The sequence below is a fragment of the Bufo gargarizans genome, chromosome 9 (assembly GCF_014858855.1).
Source record: "Bufo gargarizans isolate SCDJY-AF-19 chromosome 9, ASM1485885v1, whole genome shotgun sequence".
In the NCBI taxonomy this organism is placed as follows: Eukaryota; Metazoa; Chordata; class Amphibia; order Anura; family Bufonidae; genus Bufo; species Bufo gargarizans.
Window position 1 is genome coordinate 177,851,516 of NC_058088.1, and position 24,458 is coordinate 177,875,973.

Genomic DNA, 24,458 nt, shown 5'->3' on the forward strand with positions numbered 1-24,458 from the left:
TGGAAGTCTTCATGGTGGTCTGGGCTGGATGGTAAAGAAAAGTACATTATTTCAATTTGTGAGGATGTCACTGGATATAACAGTGCTGTATTCACTCATAGCCTGCAGAACACCTTGTAGAATTGGTATCCACCACCATTTTTGATCATAGCACAGTGGTTTCTATTGAGAGTCAGGATGGTGGTATACACTTACTATGTGGTGATAATTTGTGTTTATGGTCTGGTGGTACGATTTGGCTAGTGACTTGTTATTGGTCTTCTTGGTCTGAGCAAAACCCAGGTGGTGGTGGTGGTGGAAAAAAAACCATTGGGGGCCTGGGTCTTAAATTTGTCCTGGGGCCCACAGGACTCGAGTTGTGCCCCCGCTTTCATGTCTTTTAATTCAGCCACATTTACTGGATTAAGGATAAGTTGCAGTACCAGACACAGCCCATAGACAAAAGTGGCACTGCTTCTGAAAATGAAGCAGATCCTTTTTACTAAAGCTGGAGAACACAGCTAGACATTTGCTTCTAATATCAGGAAGGGGAAGGGGGCATCACCTGATTTTGAGAAGACAATCCAGGAAAGTAGGCAAATATAAACTGGAGTCATGTAAAATATATTTATTATATTGCAACTCCTGTAAAGCAAATGCATTTTACAGCAGGCCGAAAAGTGCTGTTTGAGCAGCTGTTCCTTTAATTAGAAGACAGCTCGCCCCCTGTTGGTGGCTTTTTAAGACCAGTCTTTAATGAGTAACTTTGGCATAAGCTCTTGCATGCTACACCAATCAGCCATAACACAGAAAAGACCCGCTTGTGCCGCCAAAAGAGCTCTGACCCATCATCTCTGAAGGTGTCCTGTGGTATCTGGCACTGACGTTAGCAGCAGATCCTGTGAGGTGGGATCTCCATGGATTGAACTTGTTTTTCCAGCACATCCCATAGATGCTCAATCGGATTGAGATCTGGGGAGTTTGGAGGCCATGTCATCAACTTGAACTTTGTCGTGTTCCTCGGATCATTCCTGTACTATTTTAACAGTATGGCCATGCGTTATCCTGCTGAAAGAGTGCACTGCCATTATGGGGCACTGCTGCCATGAAGTGGGGTACTTGACCTGTACAGTGTTTTGGTAGATGGTATGTGTCACATCAATATGAATGTCGGGACCCAAGGTATCCCAGCAGAACATTGCCCAGGGCATCACACTGCCTCTGCTAGATTGTCTTCTTCCCATAATGCATACTAGTACTATCTCTACCCCAGGTAAGTGACCAGCGTCGGACTGCAGTCCCTTGGGCCCACAAGAGGAAATTATTCTGATGGCCCACCCCTATGTGTGTATAGGACCTTAAAGGGTCCTGTTTTATTAGGGGTCCATTATTGGCAGAGCTTAGGGCCCACCGGAGGATCCTCAGGTACTCCGGTGGGCCAGTAAGACTAAGTGACACACGATCCTCACCCCACCCTGGCCATCCATATAATGTAAAAGATAACCTGATTCATCAGACCAGGACACCTTTTTCCATTGCTCCATGGTCATGTTCTGGTTCTCACATGACCATTGTAGGCACTTTTGGCAATGGACAGGGTCAACATGGACACTCTGACCAGTCTACGGCTACACTGCCCGACACACAGCAACTTGCGATGTCTTGTGTGTCCTTTCTATCATAGCCAGTACCAACTTCTTCAGCAATTTGCTCTTCTGTGGGATCTTACCGGATAGACTAGACTTCACCTCTCACAGATATCAGTGAACCTTGGGCGTCCATGATCCTGACACTGGTTAGCCGGTTGGACCTTGGACTATTTTTGGTAGAAACACCTCACAAAACCTGCCATTCTGGAGAATGACCCAGTTGTCTACACATCACCATTTGGCCCTTTGTCAAAGTCACTCAGGTCTTTATGCTTGCCCATTTTTACCGCCTGTCTGACTAATATATCCCACCCTTCTGACAGGCGCCATTGTCACCAGATGATGTTATGGCTGGTTGGTGTCTATGGTCATCCATTATCAGAAGTATGCTCAGTAACCTTCATTCCTAATATTTTTACTTATAAATGAAGGCATTCACAATAAAACGGCATCTTGAAGGCTATGAATATATGACTATTTCACAGTACATTGGCTGAGAGGCCTGTGTTGGGGCGTGAGGGAAGGTTACACGGTATGCGTCTCCACCCAATGGCACAACCTCTGTGCGTACCGGGAGGGGCTGACAGGTGGAGAACTCCTGGCCATGGTAGCGCATGCTCTTCCACAGATGTTCCAGTTTCTTCTTCAGACCATAGACGGTAAATATGTCAATGATTCCTATGAAGTATCTCAGTTCTGGGCCGTCCATCACATGCAGCGGGTTCTTGTAGTTAGGAAGCAGGCGGCGGTTTTGAGCTATAGCGTCAGAGATGTTGGATATCGTGCTTGCCTGCTGTCCGATTTTTTTCAAGGGCACCCGCCTAGCAGAAGTCATGTCAGGGGTGCCACTACACTCAGTCCCATCGTCCTCTTGTTCGGTGGATTCACCTTCTTCCTCTACAGTGCCAGGAACAGAAGCACACTGGGATGTAGTGGGGCTACCGGTCCCATTTACAGACCTGGAAGGCAGAGAAGAATTAGATATCAGACTCTGTTCATCTTATAGAACATGGGGTTGTCCAGGTTCAGAAAAAAGGTCCAATAGGCAGCGCCTGCCACTGTATGACTATATACAGGATATGTACGGGTGGGGCAGTGTCTGTAAATAGTTGGGTGGGAGGAGCTATACACTAGCTGGGTGTTAGGGGAGTGTCTCTGTAACTAGTGGGGTGGGAGGAGCTATAAATCAGGTAGGTGTGGCTAGGGGCGGTGCTGGAGGTGTGTCAGAGTAAGGCCTCATGCACACGGCTGTGTCAACCGATCTCGGCCATGGAACACGGCCGTGTGCATGAGGCCTAAGAAGAAGTGCATCATGGGTTTGGTTGGATGCAGCAACAGGAAGTGCTAAATATAGGATGGAAACAAACCAGAAGGATTGGTCTACATGGTCAAAACGGGTGAGGAGAGTCAGAGTTGAAAAAAAAAAAAAAAGCATAGGGAAGACGTACATGAGATAAGCAACTACACAAGAATAGCTGTTGGAAACACCCCTTTAAACGTAGCGTCTCCCCACCTTTTAGTGCGGACAATTAGGTTGGCTAAAGACCAGCTCTGGTTTTTCTCATCTTGATGTAGAGTCTGAAATCCGACGAGAAGACTGTAATCCAGAACATTGAGGTCCCGCAAGAAACGAGTGTCCATCTCAGTCTGACGAAGCAGCCACGGACGTTGCTGGTCTGAGGGAGAAGGGGACAAGTAGGAACGGACATGAGGCCAAGTGACACAACGAACGGGTTCAGAAGAAATATGGAGTAGCTGCCCCTGGCAACCAATTAAGTTGCAGCTTTTATCCCCCCCCCCCCCCCCAAAAAAAAATCTAAAATAAAAGATAGTATTTGATTGGTTATCGTAGACAACAACTCCACATCTGCACTGCACCATTTTAGATATATACCCCCCCCCCCCCTTCCGACACACATTCTTCTCTCCAGGGTCCATTCAGCTGTCCAAGAATATATATATATATATATATATATACACATACACACACACACTATAGCATGGATTTTATGGACCATGAGCAGTTCTTAAAGGGGTATTACCATCTGGGACTTTTATGACATGCTATAAAATGTCTAAGTGCTGACTCGCTTCTATCTCCAACACTTCAGTGCGAGCAGCGTTGCAGTTACCAGCTCTGTCCACTAGATAATGGATGGCGCTGTGCAGCTTCAGAGCCTACTTCCAGCAGCCATAGCTACTCCCAAACAGCTGATCATGGGAGTGTGGGGTGATGGCTGCTATCTTGACGATAGGCCATCATATCAAAATCCTGGACACCTTCACTTGTGAGTGCCCTTCTTTCTGGAGGACCTAAACACATCTGTGACGGCCCATAGAGTTCAATGGAAATTGTGCAATACTTATTTTTTCCCCTGTTGGGGCTCTGCAGAGAAATGATGCACTTGCTTCGAGGTTACTAGGGACCAGGCAGTGAGACACACTTATTGGGGGGTGTCCCTTTTAATATAAGGGCACTACCCAAAGCAAACAGCCCCTTTAAGAACAAATAAGTGATGATTGGATCCGACAGCATACCCAAACAAATGACATTTCCTTCGAAGTTTAGATCCTTGAAGACCTGCAGGACCCGACTTCCCTCTGGTTCGGGCTCAGTCCAGCGACTCACGTGACAGCCTTTAATATCGTAGCTGAAAGAAGAGAAGAACACTTATCAACACCACACAGGTAGGTACTGCAGATCCAGGTTATGAAGCTATCCTCACCGGCCAGTGATCCTCTCATCCGGGAAGAAGACGCTCTGCATGATGATAAAGTATTTCTGTAATGGAGGAAAAGAAATGTGTATTACTGGCCAAGTATTAGCTGTAGGTGGCCATATTGGCGGCATGTATGTGTAATACCCCAGAGTGGTATTACCATTCCTACACCCTGCTACCATCTCTGTTGCCCTGCCGGACGAGCCTAACGTTAGTGTGAAAGCCTTACACTGTGCATTAATTGTTCTGCTATGTAACTGTTATTTCTTGTATTACATGTAATGTCCCTTGTTCACCAGCAGGTGGCAGCGTATACAGCAGAGAGTTCTTTAGATAGAATGGAACTTACCATTCCATTCTCCCCCTTTTTAGCAGAAGTGGGCCAGTCCTGCTTCCTACCAAAGGAGGGGCTACAGGAAGTTTTTTTTAGGGAGTCTTGGTCTAGTCTAGAGTTGGAAGGAGAGGAGAATCACCCTGACTCCTTACAGATTAACCGACAGAGTGTTTCAAGTGGGTCAACAGCCAAAGGCACCCCACTCCAAAGGTACCAGAACAGTCCTAAAGTCCAGCTACCAGACTAAAGCCGAGTTTAGCGCAGCAGAGAGATGAAGCTGAATATTTAAGTTTGCCTGTCAATTTATGCCAAAACCTGCTGGAACCGAGAAACACCACTTTTTGTATGGGTGCAAGTCGATTCAATTAAAGCTGTTGAACTTAATAAAGTCTGGACTTGACTATTTCTCCACCTCCACCATTACTCTCCCCTTTATTGCTTTGGAGCCTAACCCTGGGGATTGACGGTATCCAGGTAGGAGCACCTTAACACACAGAAAACTATTGAGGCCGCACCACACCACTCGGCATTCCTAAAAACCCAGGACACGATCGGCCCTGGGGGGAAGGGGGGCGGCACGTTGCATATGTACCTTCTTGCAACATTGTGTTAAAGGGGTTTTCCAGCTTTTTTATACTGATGACCAATCCTCAGGATAGGTCATGAGTATCTGATCGGTGGGGGTCCGACACCCGACACCCCCGCTGATCAGCTGTTTGAGAAGACACCAGCATTCAGGTGAATGGGCCTACGTTGCAATACAAAGCACAACCACTATACAATGGATGGCACTGTGCCTGGTGAGCAGAGAGAAGGCAGCAGCCCTCAACGGAACCTTCTCAAACAGCTGATCGTCGAGGGTCCTGGGTGTCGGACCCCCACTGATCACCTATTCTGTGGATAGGTTATCAGTAAGAATGAGCGAATCGACTTCGGATGAAACATCTGAAGTTGAATCGCATAAAACTTTGTTCTGATACTGTACGGAGCAGGAGCGCCATACAGTATTAGAATGTATTGGCTCCAAACTAGAGTTCGGGAAATGGCGTTTTACAGTACAAACTAATTTAGGAAGTTATTGCGCAAAGTCTCGAGAAGCAATAACTTCGGCTCATCTGAGCCAATACATTCTAATACTGTACGGAGCTCCTGCAAATCGAGTTCAGATGTTTAATCCCTAGTTATCAGCATTAAAAAAAAGTCGGAAACCCCCTTTAATTAGAAGAGCAACAATGCGGGGAAACCTACTGAATGTGAAGCTCTGACATATGCCATCCATAGGCACCATGCAAAATAAAGGGTATATAAATACATCCCTGTTCGGCAGATGCCAAAAAGAGACTCTTTTGGTATTTATCAGGCCTATGGCAGTTGTGACTGAACATGGTGTGAACATGGCCAAATACACAGCAGATTGTGCAGCCCTCTCCCCTCTGCTAATCTTGCCTATCTAGTCTTCAGCAGCACAGACATTAGAATCCCAATCACACTGGGTACAATTGTATCCACTTTATGCTCTGGAGGTAAACAAGAGTGTTCTCATTCACTGGCAGCAAGCAGAGATCCTGACAACGGTAAGGAATGGAAATACAAAGTACAGTCTGTTAGAGACAGAACACACACATTTTTCATACCTTTTTCTCCTGAGCTCTGGTGATACAGTGCACGCCTACAAAATGAGAGGGGTATAAGAAAATGGTTCACATATGTGATAAAATTACCGTATATATATATATATATCCTATGTCTAGCATTGTTGGAATATTCCAGAGCTATAGGTAAATTGACCGTCTATGCTTCTTTTAGGCAAAACATAAACCTGCTATAAACAGTAGAGGGCGCCAGAGTACAAGTCTGAGCAACTGACAACACGAATCATGCAGGAAAGTCAGTGTAAGGGCTCATGCACACGACCGTATGCCCTCCGAGACATACAGTCCGTGAGTGGGCTCATATGTCCCGGAGCGGCATACATCATGCGCATGGGAGCGCACAGCATCATAGGTTACTATAATAGTTTGGTCTGGGAAAACAGGTATTTTCCTCCCAGCATGTGCTGCTGGGCTGATTTACAGCCAGGTGAGGTCAAATACTGGTCCGGATTTTGGCAGCACCTGGCTGTCCTTAAATAGGCAGCAGGGCTCAGAAGCCAGGTCTCTGTGTTGGGATCTGGGAGCCTTGTGTCTGGATGACGGCTTGATACCTGTTTGGCTTTAAAAAAATAGTTGGTGCTGCTTTAGCAAGGACTCTTTGAGGCAGAATTGCCGCATGGTGTGAATTAACACCAACGCCGCAAGGTGACTTTGCTTGATTATGACTGCTTGTTTTGTCACTTGCCTAAAGTGTGAATAAAACACTGAACTGTTTGATCCAAAGAACTTGTTGTTGCCTCTATACTGCATCCGCTAATCCTGTCTACCAGAGCGAGTCCCCACAGGGCTCATGCACACGACTGTATGTATTTTGTGGTCCGCGAACATCAAAAAAGCGCGCCCCCCCCTCCTCCAGATTATGATCGGATCTCTGCCGTACCCCATTGTAGTTGATGGGGGCGGCGGGCATTCAGTCTGCAGTGCCGGATCCAGTGAATTCCGGGCAGGCTGTTCTCTGCTGGACCAGCCTGCCAGAATCACTAACGCAATTGTGAAAGTAGCCTAATACAGCGCCACATACCTCGTACATCCAGTGACGTCTCCTTTAATGTAGATGTTCTCTTTCTTTATCTTCTCCATTCAGTCCAGACCACCATGATGATTTCTTTTAAGCCATCTCTTCTCTCTGCAGAGTTTGACAGACATCTTAGTTTTCTACTTTTCCATCATCCTCCTACCTTCTCAACATCCCATCATGCACCCCCAAAACTATACTGCATAAACTGATAAACCCCCTGAAAATACTAGTTACACACAGATAGCGCCCCCTTCAATAAATATTGGAACACAATGCTCTAAAAAAATAACTGCACCCAGCAAATAGTGTCCCTGACACTAATGGCGTAACCATAATGTCCCCCAAAAATACCTGTGCTAAGCTGATACTGTGCCCCCAAAGTAATAGTGCTCCCCAAAATCCCAATAGTAATAATTCTGTGCCAGAGTACACTTAGTAGTAATAGTGCTCCTACAGTCCCCCCAACAGTAATTGTGTCCTAGAAGTACAGTAATAATGCTCCCATAGTCCCCCAGTTGTAATAAAGCCCACCATAATGCCCCTGGTAGTAATAATTATTTTTATAATGTGTGACCGTAGAAAAACGCCCCCTTATAATGTGCGCCAGTACAAAAAATGCCCGTTGTGTGTCAGTAAAAAAAAACACATCTCTTAGTCCCCACAGTAGAGCCAATGTCCCCAGAATGCTCTCATGTGTTCCAATGACCCGTACTGTGTGCCACTAGAAAAAAACACTTAGTGCCCCCAGTTGAGTTTAGGTACCCATAGTGCCCCTATAATTTGTGCAGTATAAAATACTCCTATATAGTGCCCCCAGAAGATGCTCCATAGATCTCCTCCCCCGTCCCATTAGTGTCCTCCATAATGTGCCAGTATAAAATGCCCCTATAGACTGACCCACATATATGCCCCCATAATGCTCCTCTCCCCCCTTCCCTATAGTGGCATGAAAATTGGTGCCAGTATTAAATGCCCCTATATAATGCCCCTATAGTGCTCTTATCGCCCACTTCTCCATAGTGCCCCCCCATAATTCGTGCCAGTACATAGGGCCCCCAGTAGATGCCCCCATAGTGCTCCTTCCCCTCTTCTCCATAGTGCCCCCCCATATTGTGCCAGTATATAGGGCCCCCATAGTGCTTCCCCTCTTCTCCATAGTGGCCCCCATAGTGCTTCCCCTCTTCTCCATAGTGCCCCTCCATATTGTGCCAGTATATAGGGCCCTCCTAGTGCTTCCACTCTTCTCCATAGTGGCCCCCATAGTGCTTCCCCTCTTCTCCATAGTACCTCTCCATATTGTGCCAGTATATAGGGCCCCCACCCCCCTTCTTGCCACAGTATACTATAAATAATAAAAGCAATAAACCCATATACTCACCTTATGCTGCTGTCAGTGATGCGCTGCAGGCCTCTTCCGGCCTGTGTCCCGCTCTGTACGGGACGTCATGGCGCTGCCTGCACCGGCCTCTGATAGGCTACAGGCCTAGTGCCTGTAGCCTATCAGAGGAACGAGCAAGGGAGACGCCTCTCCCCTGCTCCTCTGCACCATCCATCTGTATCACTGTCCTGAGGACGGCGATACAGATGAATATGGAGATGAGCGCTTCCACAATGGAGGCGCTCATCTCCACTCCTGCTGCCTCCGGACATGAAGGGCCCCCCTCCGGCGCTGGGCCCTGCTGATGGCGCCCGGCTGTAGAAACGGTCTTGTAAGGCCCGCAGCAAAGACCCTAGGCCGCATGAACTGGGTTGCAGCCTCCCATTGAAAACAATGGAAGACGTTTTCAGCACAGATTCGGTTTAAATTTTTGGCACAAAATCCGCTCCCAAAATCCTTTCGTCCGAAACCTACCCCCCAAGGTGTCTTTCATTAGACCAGCACCTACATTCCAGATTATAGGACACGGCTTCACCTGAATGGAGTAATATAATATCCAGAGGAATAACTTGAAGCTTCTGGGCTCCAATGCAAAATCCGTAACAGGGCCCTTCACTATCAAATGTCATTTATAATACTGTGGACTTCTTAGGTGACTGAGGGCCCTTTGGGCCCCCCAGACGCAGGAACTCAAGTCAAAACAGTCCCTATAAAGTCAATGTCTTCATCTGATTCTAACTTCTTTGCAGGGAATAAGTCGTAAGTCCGGTCTGTAACCACTGAGGCCACTAATTGGCTGCAGCAGTCACTTGATTTCAGTTTGTAAGCGAAGACGAGCGGAGGGCCACCAGAGCATCGTTTTTTTTTATTTTTAATTTTTTTTTATTAATTCTTTATTTTCAAACAGACTAATGACAGTAGTCTGCCACTTGTCCCATAAAAAATATTCTACATTTTTCAAACCGGCACCTGGATGTGAATACTTTTGTAATTGCAAGTAATCAAAAATGTTGTACAGTCACTGAGTTATTCAATAAAATGTATCTGTATAGCGCCACCTGCTGTTTGTTCTTTTCCTTATTGCCCTGTCCACCTCGCTGAGATGGTCGCACATGCTCAGTTACATCCTTCCACTGCTTCCGGTTGTATCTACTATTAGAAGCTGTGACAGTTACAGGAAGAACGCCCCAAAGAAAGGACCCGTCCCCTGAGCTGCCAGCTTTAGAAATGCTGCCACCCTTGGCCCGAAAGTCAATAATTATCTCATTTTACAGGGATATTTTACGAGGGATACGTCTGCAGACTATCGTAGACCTTATATACCCACCAAGCCCACTCAGCACACATGACTTCCTTCATGAGCTACACGCTGCCGACGTCGAAAGTAGTTGGTGGTCCTAATAATGGGACTGCCATAGGACTTGATGATGACACTACATGTACTCCACTGGTGTCATGGGGGTTTCACAGGGGTCCCCGGCAAGTATCTGCAGTTACTGTCATCATAGCATCCATGCCAGAAGATGAAGAACACACATAGTAAACCCAGTGGTGCTCACCCAGTATCTTCACCAGCAGGGAGTGTGGATAGGACTGGAAGTGCTGGATGTACTTGCGCAGGATGCGCAGAAGGAAGTGGACCTCTCTCTTACTCTGCGTCTTCAGGAAAAGCCGCTTGTCATTTCTGCAAAAAAAGCTACATATAATATCCATAGGCTCTTTCATGGGTTATCCAGGTATGGCTGACATTTCATATAGGACAGCGGTCTCCATCCTGCAGATCTCCAGCCGCGGCAGGACTACAACTCCCAGCATAAGCTGACAGTATCTGGAAGTATTAGTTCTGAGGTGTCACAGGTCGGAGGCCACTGATATACGTATGACCTAATGCTAAACTACGGGGGGCCGAGCAGAGATTTGAGCGAGGAAAGTTCCCCTCTGTCCAGTGTGTTAAAGGAATGCCCCGTTAAAGGGGTTGTCTCATCTTGGACATATTGCTAAGATGTGCCGGTCCTATCGCCGCACCTATCCTTAGAACGGAGTACGCAAAGCGATTTGGGGGGCGCACCGCACATGCGCGGCCACCCTCTATTCATTCCTATGGGGGTGCCCTTGGCTATTGCTATAAGCACCAAAGAAGTGAATGGAGTGGAGGCTGCGCTTGCGCAGTGCGCTTACCATTCATTTCAAAGGGGCTTCCAAAAATAGCTGAGCGCACCCCCATAGGACTGAAAGGATGGCAGCCGCACATGCTCAGTGCGCCCTCTGTCACTTTGCGGGCTTCTAAGGAGAGGTGGGACCCACATCCATCAGACATTGGGGGCATATCCTAATGATATGCCCCCAATGTCAAAAATGAGATGACCCCCTTTAAGCACTTTATGACAGTAGGATATTCTTAGGTTGTCCATCATCTATTTGCAAAGAATGGCCATGGGGCTGATCTGATGGCACTGGCTCTAAAGGAACATGTCTGATGATGGCAAATGGCATGGGGCTGATGGCACTGGCTCTGGGGGACATGTACGATGATGATGGCAAAGGCATGAGGCTGATGGCGCTGGCTGGGGGACATGTACGATGATGATAGCAAATGCCATGGGGCTGATGGCACTGGCTCTGGGGGACATGTACGATGATGATGGCAAAGGCATGGGGCTGATGGCGCTGGCTGGGGGACATGTACGATGATGATGGCAAATGCCATGGGGCTGATGGCGCTCTAATCATGACAGGAGGAAGAAATGTAATGTTTATTTTTTTTACATTTTGCACTTTATTTTCTACGAATTTGTGTTTTACATTGTTTGGAAAAAGATCTGTTACACAATAAACATATTAAAAATTTCTTGAAACGTTTTGTAATTTGTATACATACAGAAGAAAATAATATACCGCATATCGCACATGCTTCAAATTATATCGCAATATAGATTTTAGGCCATATCGCCCAGCCCTAGAAACTTTCAAAACAGTTGGACCGGCGGAGGTTGCCGAGCCCTGGGGTAGACTAATACTTTACCCCCATAGTCTATTAAAGGGGTTATCCCCTATCCAGTGTATGACAGCTAGATCAGTGAGGGTCCGACTGCTGGGACCCTCGCTGAACACGAGAACGGGCCCCCCATTTGAATGCAGGGCTTGTCCAGCATGTACACTGTACTCCATTAACTGTTTATGGCACTGGTGTACATTGCCCTACTTACTATCTCCATCAGTCCCATAGACAGTAGATGGAGCAGCAGTGTGCATGCTCGACCACCACCTTATTCCAATAGTGGACATAGGGCCCCTGTGCTCACCGATCGAGTGGATAACTTGTTATTAGCAGAATATCCCTTTAACTAAATCCTCTGATAGGATATTTGAATATGTTTTTTTTTTTACTCCAGACAACCCCTTTAAGCCCCAGTGGGGTCATTTAACTCATTATACTCACGTCAGAAAGAAGTCCGCTTTGCTTTTTGAGTTGCTAATAAACTGTAGGTACAGGCCACAGGAAGAGAGAGTTCTCTGGTAGCTTTCCTCAGATACACCCAGAGACTGGCGGAAATGTCTGAACACCGGCCCTGCGTATGTTCTCATAACATAGCCCTGCGAGACACATAACACCATAAAAATTTGTAAAAATTTTTCAAAGGGGTTCAGCCCTTTGAAAAATTATAATTTTTCATTAGAAAGGTCCCCTGAACCCCCAGCAATCAGCTGTGAACAGTTACAGAACCCTGCCGCAAGTGTTTATATCTCCCTGCAGCTCCCCCACAGGCAAAATCGAGCATTACATGAGTTGGGTCCTCCAAAACAAGAGTGGCTCTTTGTAGCATGGTTTCCAAAGTAAGTATCATGGCGTAAAGCCTAATGACTTGCCTCATGGCCCTGGGTGAGTTTAGCGCTGTAATCCTCATCTGTAAGAATCGGCTGCTGAAAAAAAGAAAATTATTTCTAAATGATTGTCCGCAAACCACACAACTTCTACCATCGTATAATATCAAAGCCAAAAAGATGGATAATAACCATTTAGAGCTGGATTATTGCTTTCTGGATTAACGGACGGCAGATTACAGGAATTTTTTACGGCAAATGATTTAGACAACAGACGTTACGGATTACTCACTGCCGGATTACATATCCTATGCGGCCTGGGCTACTCGCAACATAAACAGTCCATAAACCATGTGAAAAGCTCCTTTTTTTTTGCATTTTGCCACACTTTTGCAGTAGTGGCGGCAGAAAATGTGACCCGCCTCTTCCTGGTATGCCCCCCCACCATTGTAGGGAACTTATAGGATGTACTTATGCAGGGCAGTGAGAGGATTGGTGGAGAGAGTGCCCATGGGCGCCACGAGGTATGGAGGGGGCAGGGTTTAGGGAGAGCTCATCCGTGGCCACCGCTGCTTTATGTAGCGCTGCTGCCACTAGTGGCAGCCACGGGTCGCAGCTTGTTACTGGGAACTGTGATGGGGGTCTGCCTTTTAGGATATGGGTATTTTGGGCCATGTGCCCGCTGGGAGCCTCAGTTGCCTAAACCATCCATAGGGAAATGGGAAACTTAGATTCCCAGTTCTATGGAAAGGCTGGACCCCCCACCCCAAACAAACATGGATGACATCAAATCAATACATAGGGGGTAATTTATCAAGGAATTTTGACTTATTTTTAACTAAAATATTTGTAAATCCCCTTTTTTACCTTTGTATTTTTGACAGGGGGTGAAATGGGGGCGTGTTGTAGCATTTGTGTCTGGAAAGTACTCCAGCCAGGCCTCATCAACATCTGTTGCAAAAATTCCTGCAAACAAATATCTGTCCCATGCCTATGAATGGGAATGTTCCTGCAGTATGTGGATGGTACTTTCTGTACCAAATCTTGCCGTGTGTGAATGAACCCTTTGGGGACAGACGCCCAGCGACAGCGTGGCTCACCGTGGCTTCGCTCTGGATGGTATCCTGAACGGCATCTCTCAGTCCTTCCTTCAGGTCACAGGTCAACGGGTAAAAGTCGTGATCCTTATCGATTTCAAAAAGACCAAGAAGTTTCCAACGTTGGCGGAGCTTCCAGAAGAGTCTGCGCCTCCTCGAGCTTCCCCGAGACTCCCCCTAAAAAATGAGAAATTAGGATGAAATACACGATACAGAGAGTAACGAGCAAGAAAGTCATCACAGCACCAGGGAAATATAGCCGAATGACCATGTTAGAGATCTGACCAGTGGCAGAGGAACGGGGGAAGGGGGGTGATCGGTGAGGCGGAGAATGGCGCTTCTGGCACTAGTACACAACTACGGGGCTCTCCATGAAAGGGTTAATGAGGCGGCCGGGAAGATACAATGGATCCAGGCTCAGTCCTGCACAGTCAGAGCATTTGCAAGAGGGTGTGATCAGACCATGTGAGCTGTGATCAGGCCTTGACATTTACATATTTTACATTTTTGGAATACATTTTTAATAAAACCCAATTGAAAAAATGATTTTTAGCTCAAAATTTGTATAATGCAATAATACCCCAATTTAAAAGGTGTACATAGCCTTTAAAGTGAATTTCAATCCTTGAACATGACATAGCAAAATATGTTAGACATTCGTCCCTGTCTAATTTCTTCATATATCTTTCTAATGGTGATAAAATTTAGATAGACAGACAGATAGCTACATAGATAAATAGATATGTAGACAGACAGATATGAGACAGATACATAGAAATTAGATATGAGAGATAGAGAGAGAGATATGAGATAGATGCCAGTCCATCACTACCCTGGGTCTCAAATGGGGCACAGAGAAGAATTGCTCACCCTCTTAATCATGGTCCTGTAGACTGAGTCACATCTTCCTCCCCTCTCCATTCTGAGACGCTCTCACCCCCCACGTGTCCTCATGTCACACGAAGTCACAGCGAGTTTCCTTGGCTGCCTCTTCTCCTCCGCACCTGCTCCTCGTCCTCTCACACTTCACCGCTCCTTCTGATTTCACTCATCCAGATGATCCCCTGTTTTATATTTCCTTCTAGATATCTTCCCGGCTGCTCCCCCACATCCACCCTCTGTCCTGTCACGCTCCCCCCTGTCCTGTCACGCTCCCCCCCTGTCCTGTCACGCTCCCCCCCTGTCCTGTCACGCTCCCCCCCTGTCCTGTCACGCTCCTCCCCTGTCCTGTCACGCTCCCCCCTGTCCTGTCACGCTCCCCCCCTGTCCTGTCACGCTCCCCCCCCTGTCCTGTCACGCTCCCCCCCTGTCCTGTCACGCTCCCCCCCTGTCCTGTCACGCTCCCCCCCTGTCCTGTCACGCTCCCCCCCCTGTCCTGTCACGCTCCCCCCCCTGTCCTGTCACGCTCCCCCCCCTGTCCTGTCACGCTCCCCCCCCTGTCCTGTCACGCTCTCCCCCCTGTCCTGTCACCCTCCCCCCCCTGTCCTGTCACCCTCCCCCCCTGTCCTGTCACGCTCCCCCCCTGTCCTGTCACGCTCCCCCCCTGTCCTGTCACGCTCCCCCCTGTCCTGTCACGCTCCCCCCTGTCCTGTCACGCTCCCCCCCCTGTCCTGTCACCCTCCCCCTCTGTCCTGTCACGCTCCCCCCTGTCCTGTCACGCCCCCCCCCTGTCCTGTCACGCTCCCCCCCTGTCCTGTCACGCTCCCCCCCTGTCCTGTCACGCTCCCCCCCTGTCCTGTCACGCTCCCCCCCTGTCCTGTCACGCTCCCCCCCTGTCCTGTCACGCTCCCCCCCTGTCCTGTCACGCTCCCCCCCTGTCCTGTCACGCTCCCCCCCTGTCCTGTCACGCTCCCCCCCTGTCCTGTCACGCTCCCCCCCTGTCCTGTCACGCTCCCCCCCTGTCCTGTCACGCTCCCCCCCTGTCCTGTCACGCTCCCCCCTCGCTTCTGCTTACTCTTCTAAACTGACCGCACTGCACCCTCGGCCAGGCCTGTTCCACATAGTCCAGGAAGAGGGTGCCTGGTACTATGCACCTCCAGTGACAGGACATACCCCCCTCTCCTATAAAGGCGGCTGGGACAGCAGGGTGCCCATGGGATCACCTGCTCCTGGAGCTCTGCAGATATCAATGACGCCCAGCCCTCCCCACAGCATAGTCTGATCCAGTCCAATCACCGCACGCAGGGGCAATGCCATTGACAATTTGAAGGCAGCAAACAACATGCTGGAAAAGTCAGCACACAATGATAACACTGCATCAGCCGGCGCCATAGAAAAAGGGCAGCTTGTTCTCCAGGGGAAAGTTGCAGTAAATTTAGAGCCCCGATGTGCGGTGGAGGAGGCCACGTTCAGGGCTGAGGTGGTCCCTGAGCTCTGGCTGCATGAAGGAGGTGTGAGGCATCTGAAAAATGGGCCTTTGAATACACAGGAAAATTCCTTTGGCTGGGGCTACACGACCAGATGTGTCACACGACATGAAAGTTACGCCGCGTTGCATCTAATCATCGTCAATGGAGTCGAGGCGCGACACGACGTTGCAAAAAAGGGCAAAGTTTTTTTTGGGGGGGCACAGGTCGCAGGAGACTTTGATAGCACAGACCTCAATGCAACACGCAACTTACCTGCGACTCGGCTAGCCAAATCGTAAGATGGTCATGCGACTTTTCTAAAACACGTTGTGCTGTAGTCCTAGCCTTAAAGGTGTTTTGCAAGCATGGAGGGGGGGGGATTTTGGCAACCCTCCGCCTACTTTGGCGGACCTGTAAAGGGGAAATTACTGACCTTCTTTCTGCTCATTCTCCTCCCGGCGTGCGATGCTCCGCTGGCCTCCCTTGCTGTAAACATCCGGTTTGACGTCACCGCAGCCAATCACTGGCTATGCTAGAGACCAGACCCCCTTATGGCATGACAAATGGTCACGACACAAGGGGATCCGGTCTCTGCCGCAGCCAGCGTTGGCTGTGGCGATGTCAACCAGATGTTTTCAGCAAGGGAGCCCAGCGGAGCATCGTAGGACGGGAGAAGAATAAGAGGGGAGCCGGCAACGGGAAGCAGGTCAGTAAGCTTCCCTTCAGGCTAGGCGGGCTACATGACGACATGTGTCGAGCGACATATAGGGTACAACTACACTGCGATATTCATGTTGCGCAACATATTTTATAATGCTAGTCTATGGCGTCGCACAAAAATACATCTTGGATGGTTTTTGCATGTCAAATAGTGGTTGTGTATCTCTATCCTTACAGATTTGGCCAAGTGGGAGGGGGGGGTGATAGATGTCGGGCTATCAGCTGTATAAAAGGGTAGAGGGTTGTGGGGATTTGCTCCGGTAGACAGGCTAGCGGACGCAGTATAGAGGCAACGACAACGTCTTTAACTTAAACAGTGTTCGGTGTTTATTCACACACAAGGATAAGCAAAACAAAGTCAGTTTCAAGGAAAAATGTCACCTTGAGTCTGGTGTTTGTTCACACCATGCAGAAGTCATGCAGGAACCATGCAGGAACTGCCTGCTCTCACGCCAACAAGGTAGCAGGCCTTTACCCAGGCCCAAACTCCCAGGTCCCAACACAGAGACTGACAGAGAGGAGTAAATTCCTACCACCTAACACTGCTGCCTGTGTCTTATAGCCCAAACCAAGACCCGGCCTGGAACATGGGGAGCAGCCACCCACCCTGCACTTTGGCTGCTCCTAGTAAGAGCCGGCCCGGATCGGCTTTCCAGCCATACTAAATAGCAAAACCATGTCAGCCAGCACTAGCTGCCGCTGACACATGAAATTACAGTCTGTTACCTCACCGAGGCCAGGAATCTCGGTGACACATACCTTCCGTCAATGACGGACCCTTGTGCCTTCCTACAGGGTCTAAAAAGTTGAATTAAAACAATCTACTACTGTACAGGTGGTTCCACACTATTTTTTTATTTTAAAAAAATGCATAAAAAAAACTAATTTGGCAATCGTTTGCCATTTTTTAGCAGCACTGTCAACACATGCATCTTTCTACAGGAAAATGATTTCCCCTCCCACTCTGTAGAAAAAAATATAAAATGAATTGTATAAAAAAGTATAAAAAAATAATTATTAACTATGCAAAAATGTAATTAATAAAATAGGTGTATTTTTTCAAATTTGAAGAAAAAAAATCAAAAAAAAAATCTATGGATGTCAACAGGGGAAAAAATGTCATAAAATGAGAGGGGGGGGAACACACCTGGAGCATGCTGCATAAAAAACAAAAAAACACCATGAAAACTAAAAATAAAAATATGCAACGTAAGTGAAGAAAAACACCACTAAGGGTACATTCACACTACCGTAATTCTATGTGTTTAATAATCCCCATACACTTTCAGCCAACGTTTGGAGGTAGCGTTTTTTTGCCTAACAAATGCTGCAAAAAAAAATTTTTATGTGCCCCCAAAAAACACAAAACTCCTACAAACCATCACTAGAAAGCCTCTTGCACACGACCGTATGCTTTTGCGGTCCGTTTTAAACGGATCAGTTTTTCCGTTTCAGTAGTGTTTCCGTTCCGCTTTTCCGTTTTTTGCGGATCGCAAACGGAAACATACAATAATGTTTAAACAGTAAGTACATAAAAAAATTGGGCTGGGCATAACATTTTCAATAGATGGTTCTGCAAAAATGGAATGGATACGGAAGACATACGGATGCATTCCGTTTTTTTTGCGGAACCATTGACTTGAATGGAGCCAGGGATCGTTATTTGCGGGCAATAATAGGACATGTTCTATCTTTGAACGGAACGGAAATACGGAAAGCATACAGAGTACCTTCCGTTGTTTTTGCGGACCCATTGAAATGGATGGTTCCGCATATGGACTGCAAACGGAATCCGCAAAAAACAGAACGGAAACGGGAAAAAAATACGTTTGTGTGCCGAAACCTAAGTGTGAAGCCATCCTGACCACAGTTGTTTTTGCATCAGATCAGAAACCATGCCGGATTATCAGATATATTTAGATTATGGTCATTTTGCTCAGTCTTACCTTATTTTCCTCCTCTGGATGGAGAAAGCGCTTGTGGTCTGGATACATGGCGACTCCCTCTACGATATGCAGGCAGTGGGGTCAGCTCTGCTGCTTTGGTTACTAATTACTAACACATAATTAACAAAGGAAACCTAGCAACAGCTTTGTTGGAGAAGAAAGAGAACATGAAGTCCTCTCCAACCTAACAGGTAAGTCTGCCCCATCACCGCTCCATGGAGAGATAGCAGGACATGCTCAACATAGCAAGTCAACCAAGAGTCAACAGAAACGTATTCGTCATGGATTATACCTTATGTTTTAAGAAGATCCTAGGGTATGTGTCTGATCACCAGGGGCTTGACCCGTGAAGCCTCCAGTGATCACGAGAACACAAGTCCTGGACTCCTGGGCACATGCATCATCACCTCTCCATTCCCTCTTATGGGACAGTCAGAGATAAAGCTGTCCTCAGCAGTCCCACAGAAGATGAGACATGTGCCCCACCACTCCATTAACATGAGGAATCGGGGACCTCAATGCTTGTAATCCCTATATGTCCAAGTAGTTGGACCCCCAGCGTTAACACATTTATCCCCTAATCTAAGTGTTCCTTCTGGGAAAACCCCTTTAAAAGGATGGGGTCCATCATTCGGCTCCATTCACACATCCGCAATTACATTCCGCATTTTGCGGAACGGAATTGCGGACCTATACATTTCTATGGGACCCGCACTTCCGGGTCTGCAATTCCGATCCTGAAAAAAATAGAACATGTCCTATTCTTGTCCGCAATAGCGGACAAGAATAGGCATATTCTCTTAGTGCCGGCAATGTGGGGTCCACAAAATGCGGAACGCACATTGCCGCTGTCCGTGTTTTGCGGATCCGTGGATCCGCAAAACACACACGGATGTGTGAATGGACCCTTAGGCCCCTTTTACACGGGCGAGATTTCCGCGTGGGTGCAATGCGTGAGGTGAACGCATTGCACCCGCACTGAATCCGGACCCATTTATTTCTATGGGGCTGTGCACATGAGCGGTGATTTTCACGCATCACTTGTGCGTTGCGTGGAAATCGCAGCATGCTCCTCTTTGTGCGTTTTTCACGTAACGCAGGCCCCATAGAAATTAATGGGGTTGCGTGAAAATCGCAAGCATCCGCAAACAAGTGCGGATGCAGTGCGATTTTCACTCACGGTTGCTAGGAGACTATCAGGATGGGGACCCGATCATTATTATTTTCCCTTATAACATGGTTATAAGGGAAAATAATAGCATTCTGAATACAGAACGCATAGTAAAATAGGGCTGGAGGGGTTTAAAAAAAAAAATAATAATAATTTAACTCACCTTAATCCACTTGTTCGCGCAGCCCGGCTTCTCTTCTGTCTTCATCTTTGAGGAATAGGACCTTTGATGACGTCACTACGTTCATCACATGGTCCGTCACATGATCCATCACCATGGACCATGTGATGAGCGTAGTGACGTCATCAAAGATCCTATTCCTCACAAAAGAAGACAGAAGAGATGCCGGCTGCGCGAACAAGTGGATTAAGGTGAGTTAAATTATTTATCTTTTTTTTTTAACCCCTCCAGCGCTATTGTACTATGCATTCTGTATTCAGAATGCTATTATTTTCCCTTATAACCAAAGGGGAAATAATACAATCTACACTACAACTAACCCAAACCTGAACTTCAGTGAAGAAGTTTGGGTCTGGGTACCACAGTCGGTTTTTTATCACGCGGGTGCAATGTGTTTTGCACATAAAAACTGAACATCGGAACGCAATCGCAGTCAAAACTGACTGCAATTACGTACCTACTCGCGTGGGTTTGCCGCAATGCACCGGGACGCATCCGGACCTAATCCGGACACGCTCGTCTGCAAGGGGCCTTAGAGTGTAGTTGGGTTTTAAATAGCAATGATCTCTGGAGGACCCAGTGTGTCCATGCCTATTGATTTCTATGGGCACATACTATACTTTATTTGCCCTGTGGGGGCACTGCAGGGAAATTGAACACTTGTTGCCAGGTTCCATAGATCACAGCTGATTGCTGGATGTCCCAACAGCAGAATACACTGTAATCAGCTTATTTCTGGAGGACCTTCTGACTGTTCAACTTAGACAGCCCCTTTAATATCATTAATAGCTGCCCATTTGCTCTTGGATGTACAGTATGTCTACCCTTGGTCAGAAAGCAGGAGCTTCTAGAATAGAGTAGATACAGCCTAAATACAAAAATCACTGCAGAAAATGCACCAAAATGATACTCAACTGACAATACTAGCTAATACCTCAGGCTGATGTTAAAAGCTGAGAACTTTGCCAATATCTTCCAGTCAGGAACATATCAGAGCACCGCGTCACGGTGTCTCAGTACGAATGGGATCCTACCACTCAACTGCCCGTGGTGTGTGAACAGGGTCTGAACAGTGCTAGAAACCAGCTCAGCCAGACTCTCACATGCCTCCATAGTGGTATCACCAATGCACTGTGAGGTAGGATAAAGCTGAGAGCCGCACCCACAACAGACCATGTGACACAGAAGCCGCACCCACAACAGACCATGTGACACAGAAGCCGCACCCACAACAGACCATGTGACACAGAAGCTACCAGGTGTAAAAGAACGTTGCCAACAAAATAAAATGGCACATTCCTTTAGGGGTGGGCTGGGACGGGAGGCAATTGCCCCCCAGGCCGCCCTAAAAAACGGCCGCTGGGCCGTCTTTAACAAATAATTATAATTTTTATTTTATTTTTTATTCCTCAGGGTCGCACCGCCAATCACCACAGGCGGCGCGGCCCTGGATGTAACTGTGGCGGCGGCGGGCAGTAGGAGATGCGCTCATCTCCATATTCATCTGTATCGCCGTCCTCAGGATGCCTGTGCTGCGGCAGGGCAGGGGAGGGAGAGGCAACTGCCTGAGCCGGGCAGCTTACAGCGGGGGACACAGGCCGGACGAGGCCTGCATCACATCGCTGCTTATGGAGGTAAGTATTAGTGGTTTTGGGGGGGTTTTCTTTGCGGGGGGAGCTGGCATTTCTTTCAGCCCCATTTTTTTGGGGGTGGCATTCTGGGGGAATTTATTTCTTGCCCATTTGGGGGGGGGGCACTATGGGGGCATTTCTTACTGGCACATTATGAGTGGGGCACCATGGGGGAGAGGAGCACTATGGGGGCATCTGGGGGCTCTAAAGTTTTTTTTTTTAATTATTGGCACATTATTGGGGGCACTATAGGGGAGAGCGGCACTATGAGGCATCTGTTGGCACTATAGGGCCATTATTTGGGGGCACTATGGGGAAGTGGGGGCTCTAAAGGGGCCTTTTTTATTGGCACATTATTGGGTGCACTATGGCATCTGGTGGCACTAAGGGGGCATTTTTTTACTGGCAAATTATGGGAGGCATTATAGGGGAGAGCGGCACTATGGGGGAGTGGAGCACTATTGGGGCATCTGGTGGCATAAAGAAGGGGCATTTTTTTTACTGGCACATTATGGGGGAGAGGAGCACTATAGGGGCATCTGCTGGGGCACTAAGAAGGGACATTTTTTTACTGGCATATTATGGGGGACACTATGGGGAAGGGGGAGAGGAGCACTATGAGGGCATTTACTGGGGCACTATATTGGGGTATTTTATACTGGCATACATTATGGGGACATTAGCTCAACTGCGGGCACTAAGCGGGGGTATTTCATGTACTGTCATATTATAGGGAGAATTATTACTACTAGGGGTATTATGGGGAGCTTTACTACTACTGGGGGGCTATGAGGAACATGATTACTAGGGCACTATAGGGGCATTATTACTACTAAGCGTGCTCTGGCAGAGAATTATTTCTATTGGTGGGATTTGGGGGAGCACTGTTACTTTGGGGGGCACCCTGGCATAGTATCAGCTTAGCACAATTATTTTGGGGGGACATTATCTTTATACTATTAGTGTCTGGGCGCAGTTATTTTTTAGAGCACTGTGTGCCAATAATTGTTGAAGGGGGCACTATCTGTGTGGTGGTAGTATTTCCAGGGGGACTTTCTCTACAGTATAGTATTGGGGGTGGCAGAAGATGTGAAGATGATGGAAATGTGGGAAACTAATGTCTGTCAATCTCTGCAGAGACGGGAGATGGCTGAAAAATCATCATGGCGGTCTGGTCTGAATGGAGAAGATGAGGAAAGAGAACGTCTACAACAAAGGTGACATCACCAAAATGATACGCAACTGAGGCCCCTTTCACACGGGCGAGTATTCCGCGCGGATGCGGTGCGTGAGTTGAACGCATTGCACCCGCACTGAATCCCAACCCATTCATTTCTATGGGGCTGTTCACATAAGCGGTGATTTTCACGCATCACTTGTGCGTTGCGTGAAATCGCAGCATGCTCTATATTCTGCGTTTTTCACGTAACACAGGCCCCATAGAAATGAATGGGGTTGCGTGAAAATCGCAAGCATCCGCAAGCAAATGTGAATGCGGTGCGATTTTCACGCACGGTTGCTAAGAGACGAGCGGGATGGAGAGAGACCCGATCATTATTATTTTCCCTTATAACATGGTTATAAGGGAAAATAATAGCATTCTGAATACAGAATGCATAGTAAAATAGCACTGGAGGGGTTAAAAAAATATATATAATTTAACTCACCTTAATCCACTTGATCGCGCAGCCGGCATCTCCTTCTGTCTTCATCTTAGCTGTGTGCAGTAATAGGACCTGTGGTGACGTCACTCCGGTCATCACATGGTCCATCACATGATCCATCACCATGGTAAAAGATCATGTGATGAGCGGAGTGACGTCACCACAGGTCCTGTTGCTACACAAAGCTAAGATGAAGACAGAAGGAGAAGTCGGGCTGCGCGATCAAGTGGATTAAGGTGAGTTAAATTTTTTTAATTTTTTTTAACCCCTCCAGTGCTATTTCACTATGCATTCTGTATTCAGAATGCTATTATTTTCCCTTATAACCATGTATTTATATGTTTTTTCATCTGCACAATGTATCATTTTGTGTAAGATGTCCTTGTGGTGCATGCGGTCCGCCCCGGCATCCTCCATTGTACGCATTTTTTGCTGGGGATTTCCGTTATCTGCGGACCGCATGCGGAGGAACTGCTCCCCCGGTTATAGACACGCTACAGTGTCTGGAGCATTTCCACCCGTTGAGGCCACTTTTTTCAGTGAGTTTTTAGATACAGCCTAACCAACAGGAACACAACCTTCGGGGTTCCCACTACACCCACCCACCCATAGGCTTGGTCTTCTGGACCAGAGGTGAGTAACCTTGGTCAGGCATGTATGTATGAGTGTGGTTGGAAACCCAAGCAAACATGGAGAGAACATGCAGATTTCACGAGGAACGTAAAAAGGTTGTCCAGTTATCACAATTCATTTTGTAGAACGGTTCCTCAACTAGAAGCTAATTGCAAGGTGCCCTGCTGCAGGTCCCCAGCGATCAGCTCCAAGTGTTCAATACCTCTTCAGCGCCCCCACTGGTGAAGTGAAGCATTACACAGCTTCCAGTAAAAGCAATGAGAAGTTCACGTAATTCACAGACATCCCAGGTCCTCCAAAACAAGAGACGCTCTTTGCACTCCCTCTCCACTCAGTATCCTGATCAAGGGACGTCCCTCTATTAACGAGGGCGTCGCCATTGCTCTTGTGGCGCCCAAGCTCCACTCCTATCTGTGGTCAGCCCCTCCCTGGCTGCTTTGCCACTGCCAGGCCTGGTCAATCGAAGCAGCCAAGGAGGGGCTGGCCACAGAAAGGAGCAGGGCTTGGGTGCACCA

The 24,458-nt window shown here is 47.6% G+C and overlaps 2 protein-coding genes across 2 annotated transcripts in view; one reads left to right on the forward strand and one right to left on the reverse strand.

Moving 5' to 3' along the window:
• Positions 1-592: 592 nt before the first annotated feature.
• On the reverse strand, positions 593-14,798 carry PIP5KL1 (phosphatidylinositol-4-phosphate 5-kinase like 1). Its single transcript, XM_044306051.1, is given in 11 exon segments — positions 593-2,213; positions 2,215-2,587; positions 3,142-3,304; positions 4,167-4,279; positions 4,355-4,410; positions 6,317-6,351; positions 10,290-10,414; positions 12,170-12,324; positions 12,598-12,651; positions 13,653-13,826; positions 14,520-14,798. Coding segments are annotated over 11 exon segments (1,359 nt in total). The 5' UTR covers positions 14,571-14,798; the 3' UTR covers positions 593-2,153.
• A 1,765-nt stretch (positions 14,799-16,563) lies between these two features.
• LOC122946334 overlaps positions 16,564-24,458 on the forward strand; it is a 33,169-nt gene continuing 25,274 nt past the window's right edge. Inside the window, exon 1 of the mRNA XM_044305890.1 lies at positions 16,564-16,703. The gene's annotated coding sequence lies outside the window, so the exon portion shown is untranslated. The remainder of the gene's footprint in view (positions 16,704-24,458) is intronic.